The sequence below is a fragment of the Alligator mississippiensis genome, chromosome 14 (genome assembly GCF_030867095.1).
Source record: "Alligator mississippiensis isolate rAllMis1 chromosome 14, rAllMis1, whole genome shotgun sequence".
NCBI lineage: Eukaryota > Metazoa > Chordata > Crocodylia > Alligatoridae > Alligator > Alligator mississippiensis.
Genome location: NC_081837.1, coordinates 43,841,006 through 43,866,956, shown reverse-complemented (window position 1 = coordinate 43,866,956; position 25,951 = coordinate 43,841,006). Strand labels below are relative to the sequence as shown.

The following is a 25,951-nucleotide window of genomic DNA, read 5'->3' as shown; positions in this document are numbered from 1 at the left end:
AGAAAGGCAAGTTCGCTGAAACGATCACTGATGAAGCGTAACTTGGCTAGCAGCTCAGCTCTGTAGTCCGTGGAGAACGGCCCTGTTGAGAGGAACGATGGTGTTGGCCCCGCTCCCCGCAACGTGGGTGCACCGGGTTCATTGTTGCAAGGTTTTCTTCACTACCAGAAGTGCTGGACCGTTTTGTCTGCTGAGTGAAAGCAGAGTCACGTCACACCTTTCCGTGCAAGGTGGTGGATTTACAAACACATCCAAGGGGACGGGATGCAGTGCTGGGCAAAGACACTTCAGCATTGTTATTCACCCGACTTTTTAGCAGGGCAAATGCACCTGCCTGAAGTGCCGCGCTAATGCAGTCATACTGCTTCCTCTGCACAAACCACCTTGTCCAGCTCTAGCTTAGGTATCTCTAAATGCCCTGCACCTGCTCCCTATTACATCCTGCAGCCATTGAATGCATGGGGCCCTGACTACACAGGAAATCTGAGCTTGTTAAACGACAGAGGTCTAATTCAACACCTATTTTTACCATATCTGAAGCTGGGTGGGGTATGTCGGTTTAGTGGGTAAGGCTGGCAGAAGGCATTTGAGACTACGCTCAAATCAAGGGTTGCAGAAGCTCCTATTTTAATACTAGAAAGAACTGAAAAATATATGGTTAGAGTAACCATCAGGATACTCAGACGTTTTTACACTAGACGGACGGTGGTATCACGCAGTAATTTGGTACAAAGTTACACTTGGTACTGTCCTTGGTCGAGGATTTAAACTGACAGCCTAGAGATGAACACTTCCACATCCCATTATCAATACCTAGAGCTCGATACAGTAACCAAGAAATGCACAAGGGCTGACTTAGATGATGTCAGAAAATGATGCCTTAGACCAGCTGCTTCAGTCCCAGGGTTGAGATGGTTTTATTCAGCCGGAGCAGATCCAACAGGACAGGTATTGCAGCAGGTCAAGGGGGCCAGCGCTCAATCAGATCTGGCTCAGAGACATCTGCTCTGACATATATTCCACACTAGGAACAAGAGGTTCGGGATTCATGCGCAGAATATAGGTCTTTAAAACAAAGATGTAGGTTTCCTTGAACTTCTTTATCCTGCAAGCATACACGATGGGGTTCATGGCTGAGTTGGCGTGGGACAGCAGGATGCCCAGGTACAGCAGAGGCAGCGGGATCTTACAGTCATGACAGAAATAGGAAATGCAGTTGAGGATGCACAGGGGCAGCCAGGACACGGCGAACAAGAAGAGGACAAGGGCCAGAGATTTCGCTGTTTTGAACTCCTTCCCGTAAAACACTCCTGTCGTTTTGGAGATGGCCACATTTGGGCTTAGCTTCATGTGGATGATGTAGAAGATCCCAACGTACAGGACACACATGATGATCAAAGGAATGAGGATCCAGGCAAAGAAGCTGAAATACACCACATAGTCCATCCTCATGACGGCAGGGTAGTTGCACACCATGCTGCTGGGGCTCCCTGGGACTTTTTGATTCCATCCAAACATGGGGACACATCCTACCAGCAGAGACACCAGCCAGCACGATCCCAGAGCCATCCAAATTCTCCTCCGCGTGGTGACTATCTTGTACCTGTGAGGGGCACAACACACTCATCATTTTAGATGAGGTTCCTTTTAGAAAACAACATAGTACTGAGCAACTTGTGCCTTTTAATGATGCAGATTTCCTGCTTAAATTAACGTGTTTCTTGTGCAAAAACTTTAGTACTGGACAAGCAGCAAGTCATTCACAATTGATCTTTTGCAATTTTTTTATCACTATAGCGGGATCTCTAAAGAGTGGGTGGTTTGTTTCACCTCAAAACCCACAGGACTACACTGAGAACATGGGATGATGTTAGTTTTAACAGAAATCAATCTCCTAAGCCATGAGAAAGTGTCATAATACACTGTCAGCTCAATTCCCAGATTGACTCAGTACTGCAGCAGGCAGTGGCATTTAAAATAACCTGCCCCTAAATAAACACACAAGCAGAAATGACTGAAATCAGGATTGCACACAGTCAGCAAACTGGCTTTAACCTTAAGTGATTCCAGAAATTACAAGGACCCTAAAAGGACTCTATAAATATATGGTAGTATAAAACGATGTTGTAGCTGTGATGGTCCAGCAACTACACAAGAGGCAAGGACTTAATCCCAGCTACATAGCTGGTTCAATAAAAGATCACTCCATAAATATATGCATACGTGTCTCCACTCTGTAGCTGCTCTATCCCTGCTCTGCGCAGGGCAGGATCTAAATCTAAATAATAATAATAATAATAATAATTATTATTATTATAATGATAATAATGATAATAATGATAATGTTTCCCTTCTCCTGAGTAGCTCTGTAGACTGAATTTGCAGATAGAGGAAGGTATCTGGCTAACACAGGGAGAGGGACAAAGAGGTGCAGGAGCTGTGGAAGCAGGGTGCAGGGAGAGGTGGGGAATCTGGGCTGCTTGTGCTCGGGTCTGAGCTGGGGAGAGAGACACGCCTGGGGAAGCCGGAGCCCTCCCACAAGATGCCCAGCTACAAAGTAAAGCCAAGAGTTGAGCGTGGTTCTGACGCACCTGGTGGGCAGCTTCACGCGCAGGAACCGGTCGATGGCAATGGCCAGGAGCGACAGGATGGAGGCATGGGAGAAGACCATCAGCAGGCAGCACAGGAACAGACAGAAGTAGAAGTGCATGACAATCCCCAGGTTGATCACGATGGCCAGCGGCATGACCAGGAGCCCCATGGCTATATCAGCCAGTGCCAGGGAGACAATGAAGTAGAAGGTGTTGTTCTGGAAAGCCGGGTTTAGCCTCACCACGCAGATGACCAGGGCGTTGCCCACAGCTGCACACACCCCAATCATGGCCTCAAAAGCAATATAGAATTTATCCAGGCTGCTCATGGCTGAGCTGTTCTCTGCCATCTCGACCAGAAGAGACTCTCCTCTGACCGCACAGGCTAGGCATCAAAAAGGAGGCCCAAGAGAATAAGCATGTATGAGATGATTCCCCTCCACAGCAGAACCACCCGCTAGCATTTGCAGTATGCCCCACCTCCAGCACTTTGCACTCTGCCTACAGCATAGATCAAGCAGAGGGTTCAGTTTTGACCCTATCAAGTGCCACCTGTAGATGAAAGGTGCAGGCTCCTCCCCGTGCATTTCCCTTCTGTAGCACTGACACATCTGGGCGTGCAGCTCCTTCGTGCTCTTCACCTGTTTCTGGATCCAGTGTCTTAGAGCTTGAAAGTGTTTAAAAAGTCAAACAATTCAACGACAGCAGCAAAGCTGATAACAGCGTGTGCTTAATTGTGGATTCTGTCTGTGGGTTTCAATTTTAAAAGTGAAATGTGACTTTGAGCTTCTGCACAGAAGCACGCTCCATTTCCAGGTCGACGAGCATTGTTTGTCCCCTCCCTTTCAGAAGAGAAGGTGGGGAGCCCAGGAAAAGGGAGGGATTGATTGGTTTTTAATTTGCAAGCTTCCAACGTAGACCTGAAACTCTGTGGGTGTGCAAACAAGGTTCTTTGGATAAATCCAATATCTTTTATTAGACCAACTCAAATACAGCAGTTGGAAAAATTCTTCTTAGCACTCTGTGGGTGTGCAAGGCATGTTCAGAAGCCCAGGCTCTGTCCACGCTGCGTGCTTCTCAGCAAGGCAAACATCCCCCGGCAGAGCTTCATGCCATGACAGCCCTCCTGCTCCTGGCCCCATTCAGTGCTTGCTGCATCTAGACACCAGTGTTGCAGAGGACCCTGCCTCAGTAGTGCTTGCACCGACACACAGGGTTCAAGCAAATTCTGTGCCTTGATTCTGGATCCCAAAGAGACCACTTGAACCTTTCTTTACTCTTAATATAAAGAGCCTCTTTTACCCAACAGGCCACAGATTTGCAGAACTGCTCCTTTTCTGGCTGTATTTCCTCTAGTTACATGGGAAGTATGTTGTCACGGCGGGGTCCTCACGGAGGGCCGTGATCTCCTTGAGGCCCTCTCACCGCGCTACTCTGGCCCGAGGGCACCCTCCATTCTCGATCGAATATATGTAATAGGGAGGCTGCCTTGTGTTACCTCGGGCCCGTCAGCTCCTGGACCCCTCGTGGGTCTCCCCGTACAATGGGCGCTACCCAAGCGCCCTAGCCTTATGGGCTATGCGTGGCTCCTACCTCCCCTGATACCACGCCCCAAGCCTCGCAGATGTAATGGACGTTGCCTGGTCTATACGCCCGCTTCCCGGGCCTCCTCTCTCATGTGGCCCACTCTGGGCTCCCTGTCTCGTGCCCAGCCTCTTGCTGGGACTCCCGTCTAGCCCACTCTGGGCCTCCCCTGCCCGTGTGGTTCCGCTCCGGGACTCTCCAGCGGGCCTCCGGTCCTATGGGCCAACCGCACGGACACCCTCCCCGACTCTGGCTCCCCGCGCTGCTACTCCCCGTCTTCTCAGGGGCAACCGCAGCGCCCTGCCTTGGTCTGAGGGGGATTGCCGCACTAGCCTGCGGCCAGGCTCGCTATGCCCGTGCGCCCACACTAGGCTACTCAATAGTACACAAGGGCGTTCCCCCTCTCTGGGGCTCACCGCGCCCACACTGGGCTACTCAATAAAACACAATGGCGTTCCCCCTCTCTGGGGGGCTCGCCGCGCCCACACTGGGCTACTCAATAATGTACAAGGGCGTTCCCCCTCTCTGGGGGCTCGCCGCGCCCACACTGAGCTACTCAATAACGTACGAAGGCGTTGGCCTTCTCTGGGGGCTCGCGCCCACACTGGGCTACTCAATAACGTGCAAGGGCGCTCCCCCTCTCTGGGGGCTCACTATGCCCACACTGGGCTACTCAATAACGTACAAGGGCGTTCCCCCTCTCTGGGGGCTCGCCGCGCCCACGCTGAGCTACTCAATAATGTACAAGGGCGTTCCACCTCTCTGGGGCTCGCTGCGCCCACACTGGGCTACTCAGTAATACCGCCCCTTTCCTGGGGCCGGGGGCTATGTTCCCCCCACACGCAATCCGGGGTCTCGGTCCCCGTCCGCAACCTACGGGTTGCGCCCGCGACCTGCTGGCCGCGCTCCTTGCCGCCAGCTGCTCGCGCAGTGGCGTGCGAGCTGCGCCTTCGGGGTCTATGTTCCCCCACACGCAATCCGGGGTCTAGGTCCCCGTCTGCAACCTACGGGTTGCGCCCGCGACCTACTGGCCGCGCTCCTCACGCACTGGCATGCGAGCTGCGCCTTCCCTGGCGCTATGACACCCCACACTCTCGGGGTCCCTGTGACTGAGGCCTCCTCCAACCCCTACAGCCTCGCCCAAGCCTCCGGGTGTAATAACACAAACACAAAGCAAAACCACAAGCTCCTAGGCTGTAACATAACCACAAGCCACATGGCCATAACTCCTCATCATAGCTCAAGCCTCCAGAGCTATCCTGAGCTGTACTTGCTACTTAGGCTCCTTCCCATTTCTCGGCCAAGAGAGCTCCTGCCTCTCCGGCTGCTGGCAGAGACCTGCCAGCCTGGCCTCAGCCCTGGGCTTTATAAGGGCCAGGCCCTGCCCCCCTACCGGCAGCTGGCTCCGCTTGGTTGCTCCGGCAACCCACAGCTGTGCTCATTACCTGAGCAGCCTCAGCTGGGCTCGTTATGTCAGGCCAGGGCGCGCTCACTCGCTCCCTGGCAGTTCCTCCTTTCTAGGAGCAGGGGCACCGGGGTGCCCCGCGACACATGTAGTTTTTATTGCAACCAGACCAAGGATGCTTAGAAGAAGTCAGGGAACATTCAAGAATGAGTCTTCTTTGTCTTTAACGATTTTTTTTGCTGGGCTAATGAGCATGAGGCGAGATGAATGAAAACACAGTAAAGCCCTTGCTAAGGAGACACAGCTCACGGAGGAGCGGTGAAATGTAAAGACAGGTGTAATCATTCTGGAAAAGCTCCGCTCACTCTCCCAGATGTGGCTGCTCCTAATTCGCCCTCCAGAGGAAGAGATTTATGTAATTGCAATATAATGAGCAACCATCCCGCAAGGCCAAAGCACTTTATCAAGTGCACCCACTGTCTTTTGTGTGTATTTTGCAGCCAAGAAATGGCTGCTTCCTTTAGGTTGAACACAGCAGCCAGGCTGCAACAGCAACCTTTCATAACCTGCCTGGGTAGGCTCTCTCCAATGTTGAGCTAGTTAAAAAAATTCCCGCCAAATATTCTTCCGCTGGATGGGGTATTTTGCTGAACCTCAGATTTTCCATTGGAACATTTCAATTACAATACAGTCTCAATTAGGAAAGGAAATAATGCATTGTGGTTTGATCAGATCATTAGCATGTTTCCAACTGTATCAAAATGGAAATTTTGCTTTTTCCTTGTCAAAGTGACTTTTGATCTCAAAGTTTAGTATATTTAGAATTAGAAAAAATAACAACCCCCCGCCCTCCAAAATTTTGAACAAAATGCCATAATTGACTTTAAACGATTTTACTTCCCCCGCTCCCTCTGCAGCTATTTTGTTTTACAGATATTTTTTAAATGTATATTTTGGTTCCACTTTGAAACTGGAGCCAGTTGCAAAATCCTGGGATTCACCAGGAAACAGGAATCCTCGCTCCTTCACAGCTCTAATGCAACGTCAGGAGAAAAGTGGCAAAGAGGAGAATTTAGGTGAAGCTCTCAGCTGTTAGATGCTCAGGAAATTATGGCTGAGCTGTGTTTCTTCTGAAATATCTGATGTCTCTGGCACGCAGCTGCGGTTAGGGGCTTAGGTTTTGTGGCTCATCCAAAAGGTGTCACAACTGGGGTAAAAGTGACTAAAACTGATGCAGGTCAAGCCAATGTTTAGCACTCAGGGAATAGATATGACAAGGCTCACAGAGGGCTAAGAGTCTCAAAGAAGCCAAAATGAGTTAGGCACACATCTTGCATGGAAAGTCAAGCAGCTGGTGTAGAAGCAGAGGGTCAGTCAGCCTGTCCTGAATGCCTGTGCTCTCGTGGGCTCTCAACTGAACTGAAGACCAGGAATATCCACACAGGGCAGGACTGGAAATAATAAAATCTCCGCTCAGCTCCGCTGTTCTGCGGCGGTTGCGTTTCTCTGACCTCAACCACCTCTTGCTGAAGTCAGTGAAAAACTCCCAGTGGGAATCAGATCAGGTTGTTAGTGATGGTAAAGCCCGGGGAACCCCTCAAATGTGGCTTGCATGTTATTTTTTGTTCATCTCCCCCGCCCCATTGCAGTCTGATATGGGAAAAATGGAGTTTTACAGTAGCCCTCAGGGAGCCAAAACTAGGATGAGGGCCCCACTCTGCTATGCACTGAATAGACAATACTGCAAAAAAAGGTGCCACCCAAGGATGTCAGTAGCTTTGTGCCCTGGTGCTAGGTGTCTGATTCACAGAGCAGGTAGCTGTGAAGATATGGATGGGTCCTGGGTTAGTGAAATGTGTTAGGATGGATTTGCCGTTTCCTTTTGGACCCAAGAGGACCCCAGATTCCAAGCAGGACCAAACTGTTTGGCTCAGGGAGTGTTTCTGTGCCCTGAGACAGGCAGGGGACAAGAAACAGCCCCTCACAGGCAGTCATTGCTTCATGCAGCACTGACCACAGCACGAGGCTCTGAGGACTAGTGACAGTAAAAGGAAGCAAATGTTGCTCATTACAGGATGTGGGTAGGGGACCCAAGGTAGAGAACCTACGTTTCACCCAGCTCTGTTTCTCCAGCCCAGAGAGGTAACTCAGTTTAGTGTTGCACGGGGGGGAGGAGGAGCGGAGCAAATAACTCAGGGGTGTAATCTTGTGCGCCTCTTCACTGGCGATGACTGTGTGTCACGTGCATTTGGTCTGCACTAGTCTGCCAAATACATAACGTGTGGAGGGGGACTGTGGTTGTTCACACATTCCTTGTTCGCATACACACAGCTTGAAACGTGCATCACACTGGGCGGGGGAAAGCCCTGCTGCAGCTGAAACGGCTGTGTCTGGGGAGAGCTGAGCCTGGGGACCTCGTCGGGAGTGTTGGGCCCAAGCTGCATGAGCCAGTGCCCAGTATGCGATCCCTGCCCTTGGCTTTTTCATTGCCATCATTGGAGCCCAGGCTCTAGGATCACCTGGATCGGATGGGAAGCTGCCGAATCCTCTGGGCCCTTGCATGTGTGCACTGCTCACCACAATCATACCTGCCCTGGCTTCGTCCCATTTAAGTGAGGCTCATCCTCAGCACAAACAACCTTCGCCGTGTAGGCTCTCCTCTCCTTTCCTGCCCACGCTCCTTCGTCTCGAAAGCCTGGTCCAAGACCCACTGAAGTTAATGGAAAGCCTTCTGATGGGCTTTGGATCTGGCTCACCTTGCCCATTGTATAGGTGTCATTCCCACCAGCAGCAAAAAACCAGCCCGATGCCTTCATCAGCACGCTCCTCCTCTTCATCCCCAGGCGATTCAAACAAGTCAAGCTCTGGCCCTGGCCAGTCAGTGAGGTTGCAGCCAGGGCGAATTTGGCCAACTATCCATTCACAGGGCAGTGCTTGAATTGGAGGTTGATTTCACTTCCACCTTTCCAGGGCTGCTCCTAAGCAACGTCTGCTCAGAGAAAATAAGCATGTCATTTAAGGAACTGATTATTTAGCCTTTGCCAGTCAAAGATGCTGCTTCTTGTTGTGTCATCAGCATTTAGCACTCATGTTAAGAATGCCATTTGCTTCTTCTGGCACAACTAGCATTTGCCTGTCTGAGTGAAAGCTGAGGAAATCCAAAAAGTAAGCGTCTTGCAAATGCTTTTTCATAATTAGCCCAGGTGCTTACTGCTCAATTTAATTGCTTCTGCTTAGATTGCTCTCGTGGGCTCTCTCTCTCTGATACACTCCTCTCGGTGTACCCCCACCGCCGCTTGCTTCCTTCTGTCCCTTTCTTTTTTCTGTCCATGACGAGTTATTCCTCGGGACCTGCATTGCAGGAAGGTTTTGTGCAGCAAGACAGTGGGGAGACAGGTATGGTATGGCTTTCATTTTTGGAAAGGCCTTACCTCTATATTAGGAAAAGACCGTCCCAGTCATACTAGCTCTCCAAAGTGCACAGCTGTCTTACAGGTGAGGAAAAAGTCTCTCTAAAGTACGGGGGCCACGTCTCACTGAGATCCTTAACTGGAGAGTAGCACCAGCAGATGCAATTTTATCCGAACTCAAGTAGGAGGCAGAAATTTAAAGGGGGGTCCTAGTGGCTTTCTACTTCCTCCTAAACATCTCATTTCCTATTAATAGTGCACAGTTCTTATCTAGATTAATACTGTGTTACAAACAATTTTCTGCAGAAGAAACACTGACTTTTCAGTCAGCAAGGCTGTGAAGAGGCAGCTGCAAAAGCATGCACTGGCTGGCTCATAGGGGCTGAATCTGGGGGCTGCCTCTTTTTGGTACAAGCTTCCTGACTGCTTCAAAGTGACTCTCCGACCTGCTGTGATGACCCAAAGTTAGTGAGAGGGAGCTCTTGCCATTGAGGAGCGGACTCTCTAGGGAGGACGGTGATCCGTGGATGTCCAGGGGATATTTCCATTTTGCATTTCTAAGAATGGGGAAGAGCTGGAAGAAGTTACTCTGAGACATGCTGGAGGAAGCATCTATTCTAACAAGTGTCATTGAGACGACTAAGTCTAGACAACGTGGTAGGAGAAGTCCTCTCAAGGTAACTCTGGCTCTTTTCCTTCCCCTCGCTTCTCCACCTGGAGCCTGCCGGAGATATTTCTTGTGATTCACAATGACAAACAGCAGCGTATCCCTGAGCACCCAGGATGCGATATACATTGCGGTGGAGTCCATCATTGCAGTGTCTGCGACTGTAGGCAACGCCCTGGTCATCGGGGTAGTGAAGCTCAACCCGTCTTTCCAGAACACCACCTTCTACTTCATCATCTCCTTGGCACTCGCCGACATAGCCGTGGGGCTTCTGGTCATGCCGCTGGCCATCGTGGTGAGCCAGGGACTCGTCATACCCTTCTATGCCTGCCTGTTTGTGTGCTGCCTGCTCATTTTCTTTACAAATGCCTCCATCCTGTCTCTCCTGGCCATTGCCATTGACCGGTACCTGCGGGTAAAGCTGCACACCAGGTAAGTCAGGGCCAGTTTCAGTTATTGTGTTTCCAAGATACTACTTGTGTTGTGTTTCCTATTTCTGTCATACTGCTTGTGTTGTAAAAACCCATTGAGAACAGCTCTTTGGAGCACAAAGCTGCCTTTTCTTCGTGGGTGAGGGCTCCTAGACTACTGCAAGACAGACAGACCATTACATATTTAGCGTCCAGGCATCAGCAAACTGGAGAAAAAGTGGTGTTTTTTGGGTATTTTGTTCACTGTGCAGCCCGATTTACATTTTACTCTTTCTTCCTTGTAAGGGGAGCGGGTTTAAAGGTAGATTGTACCCTGGCTGTGGGAACGCAGCGATCGTCTTGAGACTGAAAATGTGATCGCCGAGGGATGAGCTACTGATACGGGACAGCACTGGTAGAAACTGACCCCTTGTTCCTCAAATGATGCAAAATGACCGACAACTTGTTCTTTCTCTCCTAACAAGGACTGTTGGCCAAAAGAGAGCTCAGTTCACCAAACATCTGCGGCGTTTGAACCTGTGAAATATGAACGCTGCCTTGCTATCTCTAAGCAACCACATCTAATAAGGTCTCTGTTTTCTCTCGCTGGCAGGTATAAGATCATCACCACACAGAGGAGAATTTGGGTTGCTCTGGGATTGTGCTGGCTGGTGTCTCTGCTAACAGCATTTGTCCCCATGTTTGGATGGAATAAGAAGGAGACAGTGATAGGAACAAGCAACTCCAGCTGCCTCCAGTGTAAATTCACCGCTGTGATAAGGATGGACTACATGGTGTATTTTGGCTTCTTCATCTGTATCCTCATCCCTCTGATCATCATGTGTGTCTTGTATGTTGAAGTCTTCTACATCATCTACATGAAGTTAAGCCAAAGTACGGCCAGCATAAAAATGGCAGGCGGGTTTTATGGGAAGGAGTTCAAGACAGCTAAATCTCTGGCCCTCGTCCTCTTCCTTTTTGCAGTGTCCTGGCTTCCTCTGTGCATCTTCAATTGCATTTCCTATTTCTGCCATGACTGTGACATCCCAAAGCCTCTGCTGTACCTGGGCATCCTGCTGTCTCACGCCAACTCAGCCATGAACCCCATCGTGTATGCTTGCAGGATAAAGAAGTTCAAAGAAACTTATATTCTTATTTTTAAAACCTACATCCTGTGCACAGATTCAGAACAAGTTATTTCAAGCATCGAGACTCCGTCAGATCGGGTGTCATAAAGTAAGGAAGTATACTGCACTGTCAGCATATGTTCAAGTTCACGATTAGCTAGAAAGGTAGACAAACAGACACATGACCCTGCTTTGTAATTTAGCTCAAGTGGAAATATATGATCCACTTCTAATAATTCACTGTCCTCAGGTGGACCTTTTACTACCCTATTGGTTTTCCCTCCAGTGAAGCTATACATCTCTGGGGTGTAGGTTGTAGCTGTGTTGGTCTGAAAGGTTCTTTGGGTAAATCCAATATCTTTTATTGGACCAACTCAAATAGCTAAAATAATAATAAAATAACAATAAAAGATATCGGGTTTACCCAAAGAACCTTGTCTGCTATACGTCTCTAGCGCTTTCCCAGAGACCAGGTGTCCCAGCTCTACTGCTTTGCTAGCATCTCTGTATTGATGATTTGTGAGCAACTGATGTGAACTGATGTGATGTGAACCATCACAAAATCATCCTGATATAAGTGAGCACTGTGGTGACCATCTCAGTGGAAAGACCAAGACTGAATAGGCAATGGAAACTATTATTTCTACAGAGTCATCTGGGCCTCTTTCATTAGCCTGAAATTCATGGGTGTCTTTCCATCTTTGAAAAATAAATGCCTACAGAGCACCTGAAGGGTGCTGGTGACTTGAATAAGGCAGTAGCAGCTGTGGCAGAGGTGCTAAAGGAATAGAGACTTGCTCCATGCAAAAGGCATCTCCTACACGAATTCCTGAGACCCCTACAACGAAGGCGCCGCGCCACAACAGACAAAGACTCACACTGCCTTTTAGCAGATCAGCTGATGGGACAGGGGCTGCTTTAAGTATCAAGGGAAACCTCTGTTGCGAACTCTAAAGAAATTTTTTTAAGTCAATGCAGGTTTATTCTGCCTTACGGCTGAAAACCACATAGCACTATTGGATATTTTCACCGCTCCGGCTTGTAGGAGACAGGGGTTTGGTTTAGTGCCCCAGGCTCCTCGCGGGTGTGCCTGCCTCAGCTCTTTACCCATCTCTTTAGACTACAGCCTCCATGGGGCCGTGCACAATGGGCCCTGGTGTGAGGGGGAGGCTTCCAGGCAATACTGTAGCATGGGAGCCATTTACAGAGCAGAACAATTTCATCATATCACCTTGCTTTTAATGTTTCAAATCTCCTCTATTAAAACAGGCGAAGGCAAATACATGCAGAGCAAAGAGTAGGTCACAGGGCAGGCAGCGACGAACATGGTGTACTCTCCCAATCCTCTCGTACCACACCTCTTGTAGGCTTTGTCTTTGTGCTAGAAAAGCCACATTGTTTTACCCCAGGGCAGGGGGTCGGACTAGAAGATCTGCAAGGTCCCTTCCGACCCTACGTCTACGAATCTGTAAACTAACACACATCAACCCCAGACAAAAGCACACTGAAGGCAATGCAATTAATTTTAAGCTCAATAAAAAGAATTACCTCACAGTAAACCAAACCACCTTGTCTTGATTGTGGCTGCACCTCAGGACACCTCAATGACAGTAGCTACCCTGAGGTTTGAAGCCACCAGCAGCGCTGTTAGCAATATGAGAACAAGCTGCAAGCATTTTGGAGGCATTTTGGGTTGGGGCTTCTGCTATTTTAAAAGATGAGATGTTTGAGTAAATCACAAGAGGCTGAGATGTGATTAATATATTTAAGATAAAGGGTAGATAAACTGTTAGAGGTGGGGTTAAGTCCCGGTGAAACCGAGAGACCTCGCCACTGGCCGTCAGCTGCAGCTCACTGAGGGAGCAATGATATGGCTTCCCCTTCAGCGAGAGCTGAAACACAAGGGGCTGCAGCCCAAAGCAGAGATGCGCATGGCAAAGCTAAACAGAAACAGGGCTGAGGGGGCTTCATGGGGACGGAGACGGCAAACGTGGGGCCGGTGGAGCGAGCGGAGCAAGAGAAAACACCAAAGACCTGGGTATGTGGCCTTGAGGGACTTCAGGGAGACATGCCGACTGGAAGAGAAGCTGAACGGAAAAGTGTCTGCAAAGACCCTGCCTTTTGCCTGACATCTGCTGTGGTTGCATGCCTTTTATAAATAAACAGGACTGCCTCCAGGACATCCCTGACTCCATCACCAATTATTCGTCCTCTTCATCGCAACATCCTCACAGGCCCCAAATGTTTTACAAATCATTTGGGTTGAAAGGGGACGTGGTATCATAGCTGGGAGGAATCCCACTGACTTCTGCCACGTGGCGCGTGTTGCTGCTGATCTGCAAGAGCACACCCAGCGATCCCACCCAGAGCAGAAGGACTTCCACAAGAGGCTTTTCTTTTGAGCGAGCTTAAACCACACTCACACATGAGATCAGAGAAGCCTTTTCACTGATCAGAGCAAGGTGCAATTAGTTACTGGGATTAAATAGCACCAGCCGGTGAGTAAGGTCATGTGTTTTTTAATGAGGGGGGGATAGGATGAAAATGAGACACAGATAGACCCTGGGGAAAATGGTTATAGGGCAATCAGAGAAAGACAGAGCCCCTTGTTGTGTGCTGCCCGTCAGAGGAAGTCACTGGTAAGAAAAGCTATTCCTTGGTCTTCAGACCAAGCCGCCTGGCATAATCTCTCAGGGAATTAATATTCCCTGGTATGTGCAGAGGGATTTAAAAGATGAACCGGCCAGTGAGGGAATTGCCACAGCCTGTATAAGGACAGGAGAATTCAGTGCAGCTCCTCGCTCAGGAGACAGACACTAGGACTGCGTGGGCTTTGCCAAAGAACGCCTGGCCCCATAACCTGGGAGCTGGGACTTCTCAGGCCAAAGGATTATCCCCAGGGCATCAGCAGTGGCACTGTTTGAAACCAAGTGAGCATGGGGAAACGGAGCCAAAGCCCCACCACCTGATGGACTAGCTCAGCTTCCCAGCAAAAGAGCAGCAAAAAGGCTCGGCCCAACTAGAGCATCTAATGAAGCTCAGACAAACCCATTGCGTGGTGCCAATCTAAATGAAACCTCACAGAGACACTGGTATGGTTTCTAGCCCAACCCAGCCCAGCAAACTCCCACAGAGGTCTTATAACTCATGGTACTAGCATAGGTGCTACACCCTTCTCTTATAAAGGCATTTAGTACCTCACCACAGCTGGACTCACTTCCACATCCTTTCAGAAAGAGTCCCTGGAAATCCCTTCTTATGCTGAGCACCTGTATTGTTTTCCCTGCTCCGGAAGACTATCTATGAACCATCTCTGTGTAGGGACTTACAAAGCCTACCGTCCTCATCACACTATCAATAATACCCCTTAACTTCCCAGACCGAGACGCTACCTGGAGATGTCTCCTGCCGGAGACAGCACAACCTGGTTACCGCTCTGTAGTGAAGCTTCAGCCCAGTGCACAAAGCCAGTATGAGCCCTATGCACTAATTAAGTCCCAACTAAGCCATAGGTTCAGGGGTGCACCTTCTCCCTCAGGATACCCTTCTTTGCAGGGGTCTATCTTACCCAAATGCCTGGGGTAGACTCAGTGGTTGAGTTAAGCCATATCCTATCTGTTTGCCCGGGATAGCTTTTGAATGTTGCATGCATGCAGTTACAAAACATCCCGGCATGTTAAGGCATCAGTGAGCAGATTCCCGTCTGCCTGGTGAACACCCGAAACCCAGAAAGGGGAAGTGGGGGCACGTACACATTTAGCAGACCCAGCAGCCCTACATCGCCATGATCATTGTCTATACAAGAACCAGTTCACGGCTGCTGTTAAGAACTGGCTAGCAGACAGTGCCTGGCCTTGGCGGGGAGTGGAGGAGACATAAATGCCCTGGAACGAGGGAAAGTGTGACTGAGGGGATTGCAGAGTCCTGCAAAAAGAGTGGGATGGAGGACTGTTAGAAACCTCGGGGACATGCAGCACGCTTGGCTTACACGAAGCAGAAAGCTTGTGGCCCTCTGGTTAGCACAGAGCCTCCTGGCAGCCAAAGCTGTTGCTGTCCAGTTGGCTGAGTTTTAGTGAATGGTGTGGAAATGACCCATTTGGGCCTCAGTCCAGTTCTGCGTGGAAAGCCACCTTCACCCTCATTGTGCGGCATCCCAGCTGACAGGAACGGGCCTTGCTGCTGGCTTTCTCGGAGCTGAATTGTCTCCGCTTGCTGTTATCACATTTACTACAGGAAGGGCTTTGGGTTCACCGTGAGCTATGCGCCTTCTTCCTCAGAACGGCTCATAGTTGCAGGCTTTCCAGCTTCTCTCAGCTGCCACCCATCATCGGGTGACCATAACTGCTATCAGGTCTAAATCCAAACTGGGCTAGGGAAGGTATTTTGGAGGAACAAAACAAAAACGGAAATTTGTGACAATTGCTACTTAAACCTCATGGAGCCATAGCGCATTTTGGGGGTTTGGAGAGCAACACATGGCTTTCGCTACACGGCGCTTTGAAGGGGTCACTGTCATCTACACTGGGTGTAAAAATGGAGACAGAAAGAAACAAAAATGTTCTATATTTCTGGCTCCTTTGGTGGTTAGCAATGTGACCCAGAAAATCGCCATAACCAGGTTTTCAGAAAGAGTCACCGAGGTTCTGACACCTTGCCCCTTTTTCTCTGTGCCCCAAAACTCACGCGTTCAAATGGTAGCAGCAGGATTGCCACACTGACAGAGCTAATGCACACTGCTGGGTGACTGTGCCAGGTAGCCTGCTCCCACGTTCCCCAGTCCACGTGGAGCATGGCGCACACAGCTGTGGTCTGAAGGCAGCCCGTGTGGTGTGGTATGCAGTCCTCGACCACGGTGTTACTGTTCTGCTGCCTGGCACAGTAAGTTTACCCTGCAAACACAGCCTTAGAACTGCAACCAGCTTCCAGACAAGGTCTTACCCCTGTCTGGTTACAATGGCACCAATGCTTTCCTATCACTGTTGGAAATACCTTGCCTAATACATAGCCTACGATTACATTTGCCTTTTCTATGGGTGCACCACACAGTTGGCTTCTAGTCAGCTAAGCTGTGCAAGCTACTCTCCTCCGTCACCTTTTAGCTAGCGAGTTCCCTGTTTATAGCAGAAACTCCTCTAATTAGTCTCCACGTGTCTGACCTTGCATTTTATACTGCACCATTCATCCTGTTTTTATTACTCAGTCCCCAGGGTCATCTCGTTTTCCCTGTATAATATTCCAATCCTCCTTTGTACCGACACAGTGCCTCCCACTATTGGTTCCACGGCACAGGTCTACTGCTCCAGCCAAGGTCACACATGAAAGTATTAAATCAGAAAGCTGCAAAATGTGTCCAGGGGGAACTTGACATGTAACCTTCCTTCAGCCTGATAGTTGCCCACTCTGTAAAAAAAAAAATCGTCATCCCCACTTGTAAAACCTGTCATCATTCAAAACTGCCTTATGAACTCCCCTCTTTTCCATCTTCATTAGTTACTATGTCCCCTGTGGCTCTGCTACGTCTTTTGCTCAAATAGAGATGAAATGCGATAAATGCAGTTTCTTTTGCTAGAAAATCTGGTGCCTTGTCAAAGACCAACATCAGACTAATCTGTGTCCTGGAGAAAACCATGTGTTGCTTGCAGCGTTCGTGGCGCTTGCTGACTTCATTTCGCAGAATGGTCCATAATGTCTGCGTAGCAACTCATGTTGCTTCAGTGTTTGCCATCCTTATCCCTCCTGTACTTTGAGGACAAACAACATTATGAAAATGGATGCATTCAAGAATTGAGGTCTGCTCATCGAGCTCCGCTCAGGGCCTTACAGCATTGCCATCACGGACTTGTAAATACACATGCACTGAAGCCACACAGGAGAGAAGTGCGTACAGTTTTATACCAAACTCATCCATTTGTTTGTGCGCGTACAGAAGCAATAACTTTTATGTTGTCTTCACAAATCCACACATCATGCAACTCATCCAAACTCTTTTACCAGAACCACGCAAGCAATCCATGGTAAAGAAAAAAGAAAAAAAAGAGAGCGAGAAAGAGGTAGGTAGCTGTGTTAGTCTGAAATCAAGCAGAAGGAAGGATAGAAAACCACCATAAAAGCCACACACATTTGTACCTCTCCTTACAAACCCCAAAGCTCATATGATATCAATGGTCCCCCAAAGCTGTGTTCTTTGTTAGTAACGTCATGCCATATTAACAGCTAAAAATGGGTCGCTTTAAGCATTAGTGAATGACTAAGAACAGATCTCAAGACGCAGTTGTTATAAACTGGGGTTCCCCGTTCATTACCTTTTGCTGCCATCACATGGTCATTTAATCCTTTGTGCTCCAACGCAAAGTGATTTTTTTTTTAAGTTTGCAAATATTTCCTGTCCTTTTGTCATTTACTGATTGGTGCTTCTTTCAGTCAGACGCTGCGGATTTTTACTCCTGTTCAAGTGCACAGTCATTTTGCATGGACCCAAAAGAATTAGGGTTGGATGCAAAGGTGTCTGGGCACCCAAATATGCAGATGACACCTGTTTGCAGTTATAACAATCCAGCATCATGCACTGACTAATCTGAAGAAGGATTCAATCCTCAGATAACAGGGCTTGGGGCTGGGCATTTAAAGATTTGGCTTCTACTCCCAATTCTGGTACCAATACTGAAACCCCCCCAAACCTCTCAGTGCTCCAGTCCGCAACAGGTTAAAGCATAGCGTTTGTGGCTGCTGGAGGGAGTGGAACAGCTAAAAACAGAGGGCAGCTTTAGTCCCTGCTTTTACCTGATGTGGGTAAGCAGGGCTTAATTCCCCCTCCTCCTTGGCAGATGTGGTGATGGATGGAGACATTTCATTACAACTTAATCACTGCAATTGCTCCTGCGGCAAAACGAGGATAATGATTCTCACCCACCTCTGTCAAATGCTTGGTAAGTGAGTGCTGTTAACACACCTGATGTTCTGCCAGCATGAGATGGGCCATTGCTATTTGCTTAGTGTTAGGGCTGTTTGAACGTCCCCAGTAGAGCCAGGGAGTTCATAAGCACAGCAGCAACTACAATTGTAGAGATTAAGTCACAAGTCCAGGAAAACAAGCTTCTTATCTCCTATGATCCAACATGGAAGCAGAAATTTGCATAAGCTATCCATTTTTAAAAAATTAACCTAGTTTACCAAAGCAATTCATAATTGAAGCAGAGGCACAATAAAAAGGACTGTTTGAGTCCAAAGTAATTTGAGAAGAGCATGGAAAAACAAAACATTCAATGGGCAGATATTCACGCACGATTAAATACGATAAGTAGTAAATATTTCCTGTCCTTTTCGTGCTGATTAAGACAGAGAGAGAAGTTTTACAAGGGCAGAAAAAATGTAAAGAGAAAGCACTGGTGTTTCTCAAGTAGTCTTATCAGTCAGACACAGAAGAAGAAACTGTGACACAAAGGTAAGTGACTTCAAAAGCGTGCAGTGCGGAGAGAGACAAGCACACATAAAGAGGCTTCAAAAGGCGAGGAGATGTTACAGATTAGGACAGAAACACTCCTAATTTAACTCTCCTTCACCCAACTTTAAAGCTGGGGCAACTGAGCTCATTTATATCACTACAGGCTCATGCACATCTAACAGGTCGTGTAATAGGTGAGGGACACTCTTAAGCATAAGTTCCCTCTCCTGTTTTGAAGCTGCTCCGAGTGTATTTGTCCGTACGGTAAAAGCAGTGCTGCACGATTCCTGCTCTGACCACACTTTCTTGTGCCACAGAACTCAATGTAGTTCAACAAATCACTTGGCTGATGTCTCACAGGCAACATTTGGCAATGTCATTCTGAGCGAAGCCAGTGCATCGTTTCAACACGGCCGCCTTCCTTTGAGCCGGAGGCAGCAGCGGTGTCTTCATTTCTCTGCAACGGACTTGGATGTCTTCTTGAAAGTCAAAGAGGCATAACTGACTTCGTCCTGGGGAGGCTGGGAACAGGAATGGGGAGTGAGCCAGTGCTGCCCTTGGGGCTGGACTTCCCACTCTTCAGCTTGCTCCCACCATGCTCTCAAAACAGCATAGCATGAGCTGTCCCAACCTGCCTTGGTTTCTGGGAAACATTTATATCCAGGCTGCATCAGACCAATGGATCCTAAGATCCTGGGAGAGAACCCAGCATTAGCAGCTTCAGGGGGATTAAGTCCATAATGGACAACAATGAAGGAGCCAGCCTTACGGCTAAGTTTCCTGGTAACCTTCTCACTTAGCGCTTGATCCGTGCCTACAAACATGATGGAAAATTTCCCTTGCATATTTTTATCCTGACATAACCAGGGAACCACATCCTCCTACCAATATAAGGGTTCATCTATAAGGAGTTGTAGAAGAGGAGGCCGAGACTCTAGGACAACCTACAGCCCACGGAGCAGTAGGCACGGGGCCTCGGCAGCAGTCACTGGTGCGAGGGAGACAAGTCCTAGAGTTCGCCTTTGCCTCGAACCCAGGCTGGGTCATTCTGTCTGATGGCCAGAAAGGGCTGCCTATCCCTGCTGTAGAGCACTTGAGGAACATGGCCTTTAAATCCTTTGGGAGCAAGGCAAGGACTACCTAGCTTCCCAGTCTACAAATACCTTGCCAGTGCCAAAACGATGGGGTTACTCCCTGGGTGAGGATAGAGGGGAAGGCTTACTGTTTTGCAGTGGAAAGCACTTGCTTTTAAGGTGAAGGGGAATTGCAATTAACTGTGAAATCTACATAAGCAAAGGCCACCTTTCAGTTGCAAATTCACTTTTAGATACAATAAAGCATAGTATACAACACAGTTGAAATTTCAGCTTTAAATACCTGACAGACACCAAAGAAACAGCTCTGACCTTTTCCTGGGCATGTCCCACATCTGCCTGCTGCGTGGACTGTACAGCATCCTTCTGTAGAGAAGCCTCTTGGCATCTCTTGTGATCTATAAAGGAGACAAAGGGATAGAAACTATAGACAGGCCTGAGAAGTCACAGCTCCTGGGTTATGGGGTCGGTCATTCTGTGGCCAGGAAGGACTGAAGGGGGAGAGGAGTGTCGCTAGGACTTTTGAGGCATGTCCTGCAGAGGATCTGCGCTGCAGCAAGTGGAGCCTCCTGCCCCAAGACTTCTCTGTCCTTTTGTGCGTGTAATAGGAATAAGGGGAAATGACTGGAAGACTATCAGCACATGAGTGATACATCCCATCTCCCAGAAGGATTCCTGAAAGATATAAATGCTGGACCCATTTGAAGAAACAGGCAGCTAAATGAAGTAGCTAAGCTGAGAGGTGAGTGCTTTGGAAATCCTGGTCCATATATTTTAATAGTGTCTAGTCTTGGCTGTAGTGGGAAACTTTTACACTTCAACGTGCAGCAGCACAATTACCCCCATTCTAGCTGAAATGGTGCACAGCCAAGTGGCAAACAAAAAGCGATTGTGGTTAATGATGTAGCAGATATAATCTAAGCACAATTCTGAGAAAAGTAGCATTATTATAACACTGAAAAAAATTGCGTTTAAAAGATAAAGGGTCTCCCCTGTAAGAGACGCTGTAATGAGTGTCTATCGTAACAGTGTCATTCCCTCCGTGGACAACTTGTGCCACCCACAACATTTACATGCAGAGCACAAGAAGCTCTATAACCTGCTCACCCGCGTCATCAGAAGCTTTGACAGTCCCGAGTGCTGCCCTCGTTATTCCTCATTGTGTCACTTACATTTTTTTTTCCTTTGTCCGATGATCAACCAGATGACTGTGAATACCAGAGTGGCTAACAAAGCACCAGCAAGAAAGGACAGCAACAGGTAGAGTACCTCATGGCTGTTGAGGGACAGGAAATTGTGAGTCAACATCTGATTTCTATAGTGACGATAGCTCAGATCCCCCCCTTCTCCACTCTGTCACGGCAGCAGCACTGCTCAGACCTCTCTCAACACCTCAAGACTTTGGAATAAATTTAGTCATCATTTAATTATTAAATCAATAACACATCATTTGAGAGGCAACCATTCCTGCAAACGCTATCTTTTATTGGACCAACCGCAGGGTTGGGATAGACATAGACTATCTTTCGAGTATCGCAGTACCCTTCTGCAAAGTACCTGAAGAAGAGTACCATGATGCCAAAAAAAGCTCGCGTGTGTCTAATTCAAACCCACAGTTGGTCCAGTAACAGAAATATATCTCCCTGGCATGCCATTGCAGGGAATCAGTTAGACAGGCCAAGGCAGGGCTTGAGGTCAGGCTGGCTTCAACAATCAAGGAGAATAAAAAGTCCTTCTTCAGGTATATAGCGGGCAAAAGGAAAGCTCCGAGCAACATAGGGCCTCTGCAGGACAAATCAGGACAGTTGGTGGTTGACGCGGAGAAAAAAGCAGAGCTCTTCAACGAGTTCTTCGCTTCAGTATTTCTATGTACCGACCAAGCCAATTCCCCCACCTTGATCATCGACGGATGTCCACGTGGCACCAGTCCGCCTACGGTTAGTTCTGAAATAGTTAAGGAGCTCCTGGAGGAGCTGGACAGGTACAAGTCAGCAGGCCCGGATGACCTCCATCCACGGCTGCTGAAAGAATTGGCCAGTGTCATAGCTGAGCCACTGGCACAGCTGTTCAAGCACTCGTGGTGCTCTAGCCAGGTCCTTGAGGATTAGAGAAGGGCCAATGTGGTGCCCATTTTCAAGAGAGGGAGAAGGGATGAGCTGGGTAACTTTAGACCAGTCAGTCTTACCTCTATTCCTGGGAAAATGCTAGAGAAAATAATCAAAGAACACATTTGTGCAGGCCCAGCAGGGGAAACGATGCTGAGGGGAAACCAGCACGGGTTTGTCACAGGTAGATCCTGCCTGAAAAACCTTGTAGCCTTCTATGACCAGGTCACACACTGCCTGGACACAGGAGCCGAGGGTGATGTCCTCTTCCTAGACTTTAGGAAGGCCTTTGACACAGTCTCGCACCCTATCCTCATTGGGAAGCTAGCAGACTGTGGAGTGGATGCCTACATGGCCAGGTGGGTGGCAAACTGGCTTAGGGACCGCACCCAGAGAGTGGTGGTGGATGCTTCCTTCTCAGCCTGGAGGGAGTTGGGCAGTGGGGTCCTGCAGGATTCAGTCCTTAGACAGATATTATTTAATATCTTTGTCAGCGATCTGGATGAGGGTGTAGAGAGCACCCTCCCCAAGTCAGCTGATGATACCAAGTTATGGGGCAAAGTTAGTACACCGGAGGGCAGGGAGCAGATTCACGTGGACCTGGACAGGTTGGATCAATGGGCAAAGAGAAATAGGATGCAATTTAATAAAGATAAATTTAAGATACTCCACCTGGGAAGGAGGAACCCTCAGCACATCTATAGGTTGGGGAGTGTCCTTCTCAGCAGCTTGGACGAAGAGAGGGATCTTGCAGTCATAATTGACTCCAAGATGAACATGAGCCGGCAGTGTAACAAGGCCAATCGCACCTTGTTGTGCATTAGCTGGTGCATGACTAATAGAACAAAGGTGCTGCTCCCCCTCTACGCGGCACTCGTCAGGCCGCAGTTGGAGTACTGTGTCCAATTTTGGGTACCGCACTTCAAGAGGGACACAGGGAATCTGGAAAGGGTCCAGAGGACCACCACTCGCGTGATTAGCAGCCTTTGTGATAGACCCTACGGGGGGGGGGAGGTTGAGCTGAATCTCTTCAGCCTTCACAAGAGGGGAGATCTTGTGTCCGCCTATTAATTCATTACAGAAGGTCAATGGGGAATAGGGGAAGCGCTGTTTACTAAGGCACCCCAGGGGGTGACCAGGAATAACGGGCGTAAACTAGTTGAGAGTGGATTTAGGTTAGATATTAGGAAGAAATTTTTCACAGTAAGGGTGGCTGGGCTCTGGAATGGGCTTCCAAGAGAGGTGGTGCTATCACCTAGCTTGGAGATCTTCAAGAGGAGGGTCTTCAACAGTCACCTGGCTGGGGTCATCTGACCTCGGTCCTCTTTCCTGCCAGGGGCAGGGGGTCGGACACATTGACCATTGTGGTCCCTTCCGACTCTACCATCTATGAATCTATGCAGGAATTCTTGTCCCTCACAACTGGACTGTCACAGCAACATCACTTCAAAACTCTTCATTTGAATCATTATAAGCCTTGGGGATTCGATACACGCAGCAATAGAAGTGCCAGAATGCTTCTTTTCTTTGGTGTCAGATACCAACTTCCAAATTTGTGAGCCACAGTCTGGTAGTGTTGCTGAGCGCGTGAATTCCCACCTCTGGGAATTTGTAAAAATTGCAGCTTTCAATTAAGTACTGGGCACCACATTTACACAGGTGGCTGACCAAGATGTTCATTTTGTGAAGTATTAAGAATCTGAGAGAAATTTGTAGGAGGGTATGAGATGAAGACGGTGATAGTCAGATATTCTTATCAACATTGACAGCTTTGACATTGCCTATTCAAGATGCAATACACACTGGTATAGTTCTAAGGAGAACAAGATAGAGAGAAGAGGGAAAGTCACTTTAGTCTCAGCAGTAGGAAAAGACTTGAGCTAGAAAATAGACTCAGGCTTGATTTAATTCTATAGACTTTAGCAGAATTACATCTATGCAGAACAGAAGAAAACAGGTTGTGTTTACTCATCAAAAAAGCTTTTAGCTCCTGCTGTTGGGACCGGAGCAGATGTAGTAGTAATCACGGTGGCTGGAGTAGGTGTGCTGGTGGTTGTGGTAAGCAAAGGTGATGGTTGCACTAGAAGCAGATGCAAAGAGAGTCAAAATGAATTATGTTTCTGTAAACCAAGTCACATTTCACCAGCATTGTATTTTATCCTGCCACAAGCTCTGTGCCCCGCTAGAGAGCTGTTTATATAGAGTGGTATGACAATGGACTTGAAAAATGTTTACACTCTCTGTATGAAGTGGCAAGGATGAAACACTTGTGACAAAGCAGACCTGGGATATTCTATGCTAGAAGAAATGCAGAGCTGCAGCATTTTTGCCACATAGCAGCCTTGAAGACTTGCACAATTAAAGTATAGCCATATATTCACACCGGCATTCCTGATACGGCCCTCCCCACACAGCCCACAACAGAGCTTAAGAGGAAGGTACCTGAAGTTGGCTTAGTTGTTGAACCCGAGCCTCCCATTGTCTTCAAACACAAGGAGCAAGAAGCAAAACTAGAGAGAAAAGCAGGCAAATAGTTGCTTTGGGACCCAATCCTGATTTCTGAGAGCTTTATTGATCACCTTTATTAAATTTGTCCCAACCTACTTCCCTGCTCTAACTTACCAGTTTACACAGCACCCGAGCACAGGCAATGAATAAAACGAACCTTAATAGTTTCACTATTAAAAGGGAAAATACCGACTTAAAAACTACTCTCGTCTGAAAACTTTGCACATACCCTTCTGTAGCAGCCATGACAACTAGTGCAGGTCAGAAAGTGTTCCTTGAAACAATTTTTCATCAGAAAGTTATTTTAACAAAACTGGTTTTTTGTTGCAAAAGCCTTTTCATTATATCAAATGTCAACAGAACATTTGAAATAATATAAATGAAATGCTTGTTTCACAGCCTTAATGAGGTGCAAAAAAGCTTTAACGCAAGTGATTCTTGTAGTTAATGAGCACAGCTCACTAGATCTCAGTAAGCTCCTAGGCTTATTAAGCAGTGCCCTGTTTGGTACACTAACAGCGCATCTCATTTTCCTCTACTATCGCTATAAATACAGTTGCTGGCTATTCCTCTAAAAAAAGACAACCAAAAAAACCACAAATTTTCACTGGTAATTGAGAGAAATGAAATAGCAATATCTTACCTTGTACCCTAAAATTGTTGCCTACCCGAGTACGAAAATGCTCCAGTGTTTTAACAACTACACACACAGCGTTTGTGTTCCTTGCTCTAAAGGGAATCAGTCTGTAATTACAGATGCTTTACAACATCTATACCAGCCGTTCAGTTGTTAAAACAGCAGTCAGCTTTTGGGTTAGAGAGAACATTGTGGTGAAGACAGGGAAGTTTTGCAATTGCAAAAATTAAGGTACAGGAAGGTTGATTACAAAATAAGTGCCCACTTTTAGGAACTTCAAAAATTAAAAACATCATATTTTCAAGTAAGGCAGTTGCTGCCCACGTTTCTCTTTGCAAAGTTAAGATTTTTTTAAATTGAGACCTGGAGAATGTTCTGGTTTTTCAAGCCCCATAAATCCAGATTTAAATAATCGAGCGTGCAAAAATAAAATAAATAAATAAATAAATAAATAAATAAAATAAATAAATAAACAAAAGCAAGCAGGTCATAAGTTCCTAAAAATTAAAAGTTGTGACCAACGCAGGTGTATCAAAAACAAACCTATGCCAGAAAGCATGAGACATCTCAAAGTCTCATTGGTTAAACGGACAGGAATTTATTCAATAAGATATTTCCTAGTCATTTGCATTAAGTGCATTGCTCAACTGTGATTTGTAACATGGACAGAAACACACTACTTCTGAAAAAAAAAAAAAAAAAAGTTTGAAGAAGCGGAAGGCGCTTTAAGTAAGTTTAAGTAAAATTACTATCCCCCCCACAAATCCTTTTCCCTATTCCAGGATATGAAAAAAACTTGCCTAATGTCTGCATCCCATTATCCAATGGGCTCAGAAGCAAGCAAGGTGAATGTAGCCATCTAAACTTTTTCGCACTCAGTAGTATTTTAAAAATTTCAATTTTGCTGCTAGGTTTGTATCCCAAGGAAATAATTTCTGTATTAAATAAACTAGGTTAGAGTTTTTGTTTAAG

The 25,951-nt window shown here is 47.6% G+C and overlaps 2 protein-coding genes across 2 annotated transcripts; one reads left to right on the top strand and one right to left on the bottom strand.

The window, feature by feature from the left end:
• Window positions 1-605: 605 nt before the first annotated feature.
• On the bottom strand, window positions 606-4,072 carry ADORA3 (adenosine A3 receptor). Its single transcript, XM_006268081.4, has 2 exons — window positions 2,592-4,072; window positions 606-1,603 (listed from the first exon to the last, which is right to left on the bottom strand). The coding sequence occupies exons 1-2, from the start codon at window positions 2,939-2,941 to the stop codon at window positions 982-984; spliced, it is 972 nt and encodes a 323-aa protein (XP_006268143.1). The 5' UTR covers window positions 2,942-4,072; the 3' UTR covers window positions 606-981.
• A 5,254-nt stretch (window positions 4,073-9,326) lies between these two features.
• On the top strand, window positions 9,327-13,227 carry LOC102572719 (adenosine receptor A3). The gene is made up of 2 exons (XM_006268082.3): window positions 9,327-10,089; window positions 10,681-13,227. The coding sequence occupies exons 1-2, from the start codon at window positions 9,740-9,742 to the stop codon at window positions 11,300-11,302; spliced, it is 972 nt and encodes a 323-aa protein (XP_006268144.1). The 5' UTR covers window positions 9,327-9,739; the 3' UTR covers window positions 11,303-13,227.
• The last annotated feature ends 12,724 nt before the right edge of the window (window positions 13,228-25,951 follow it).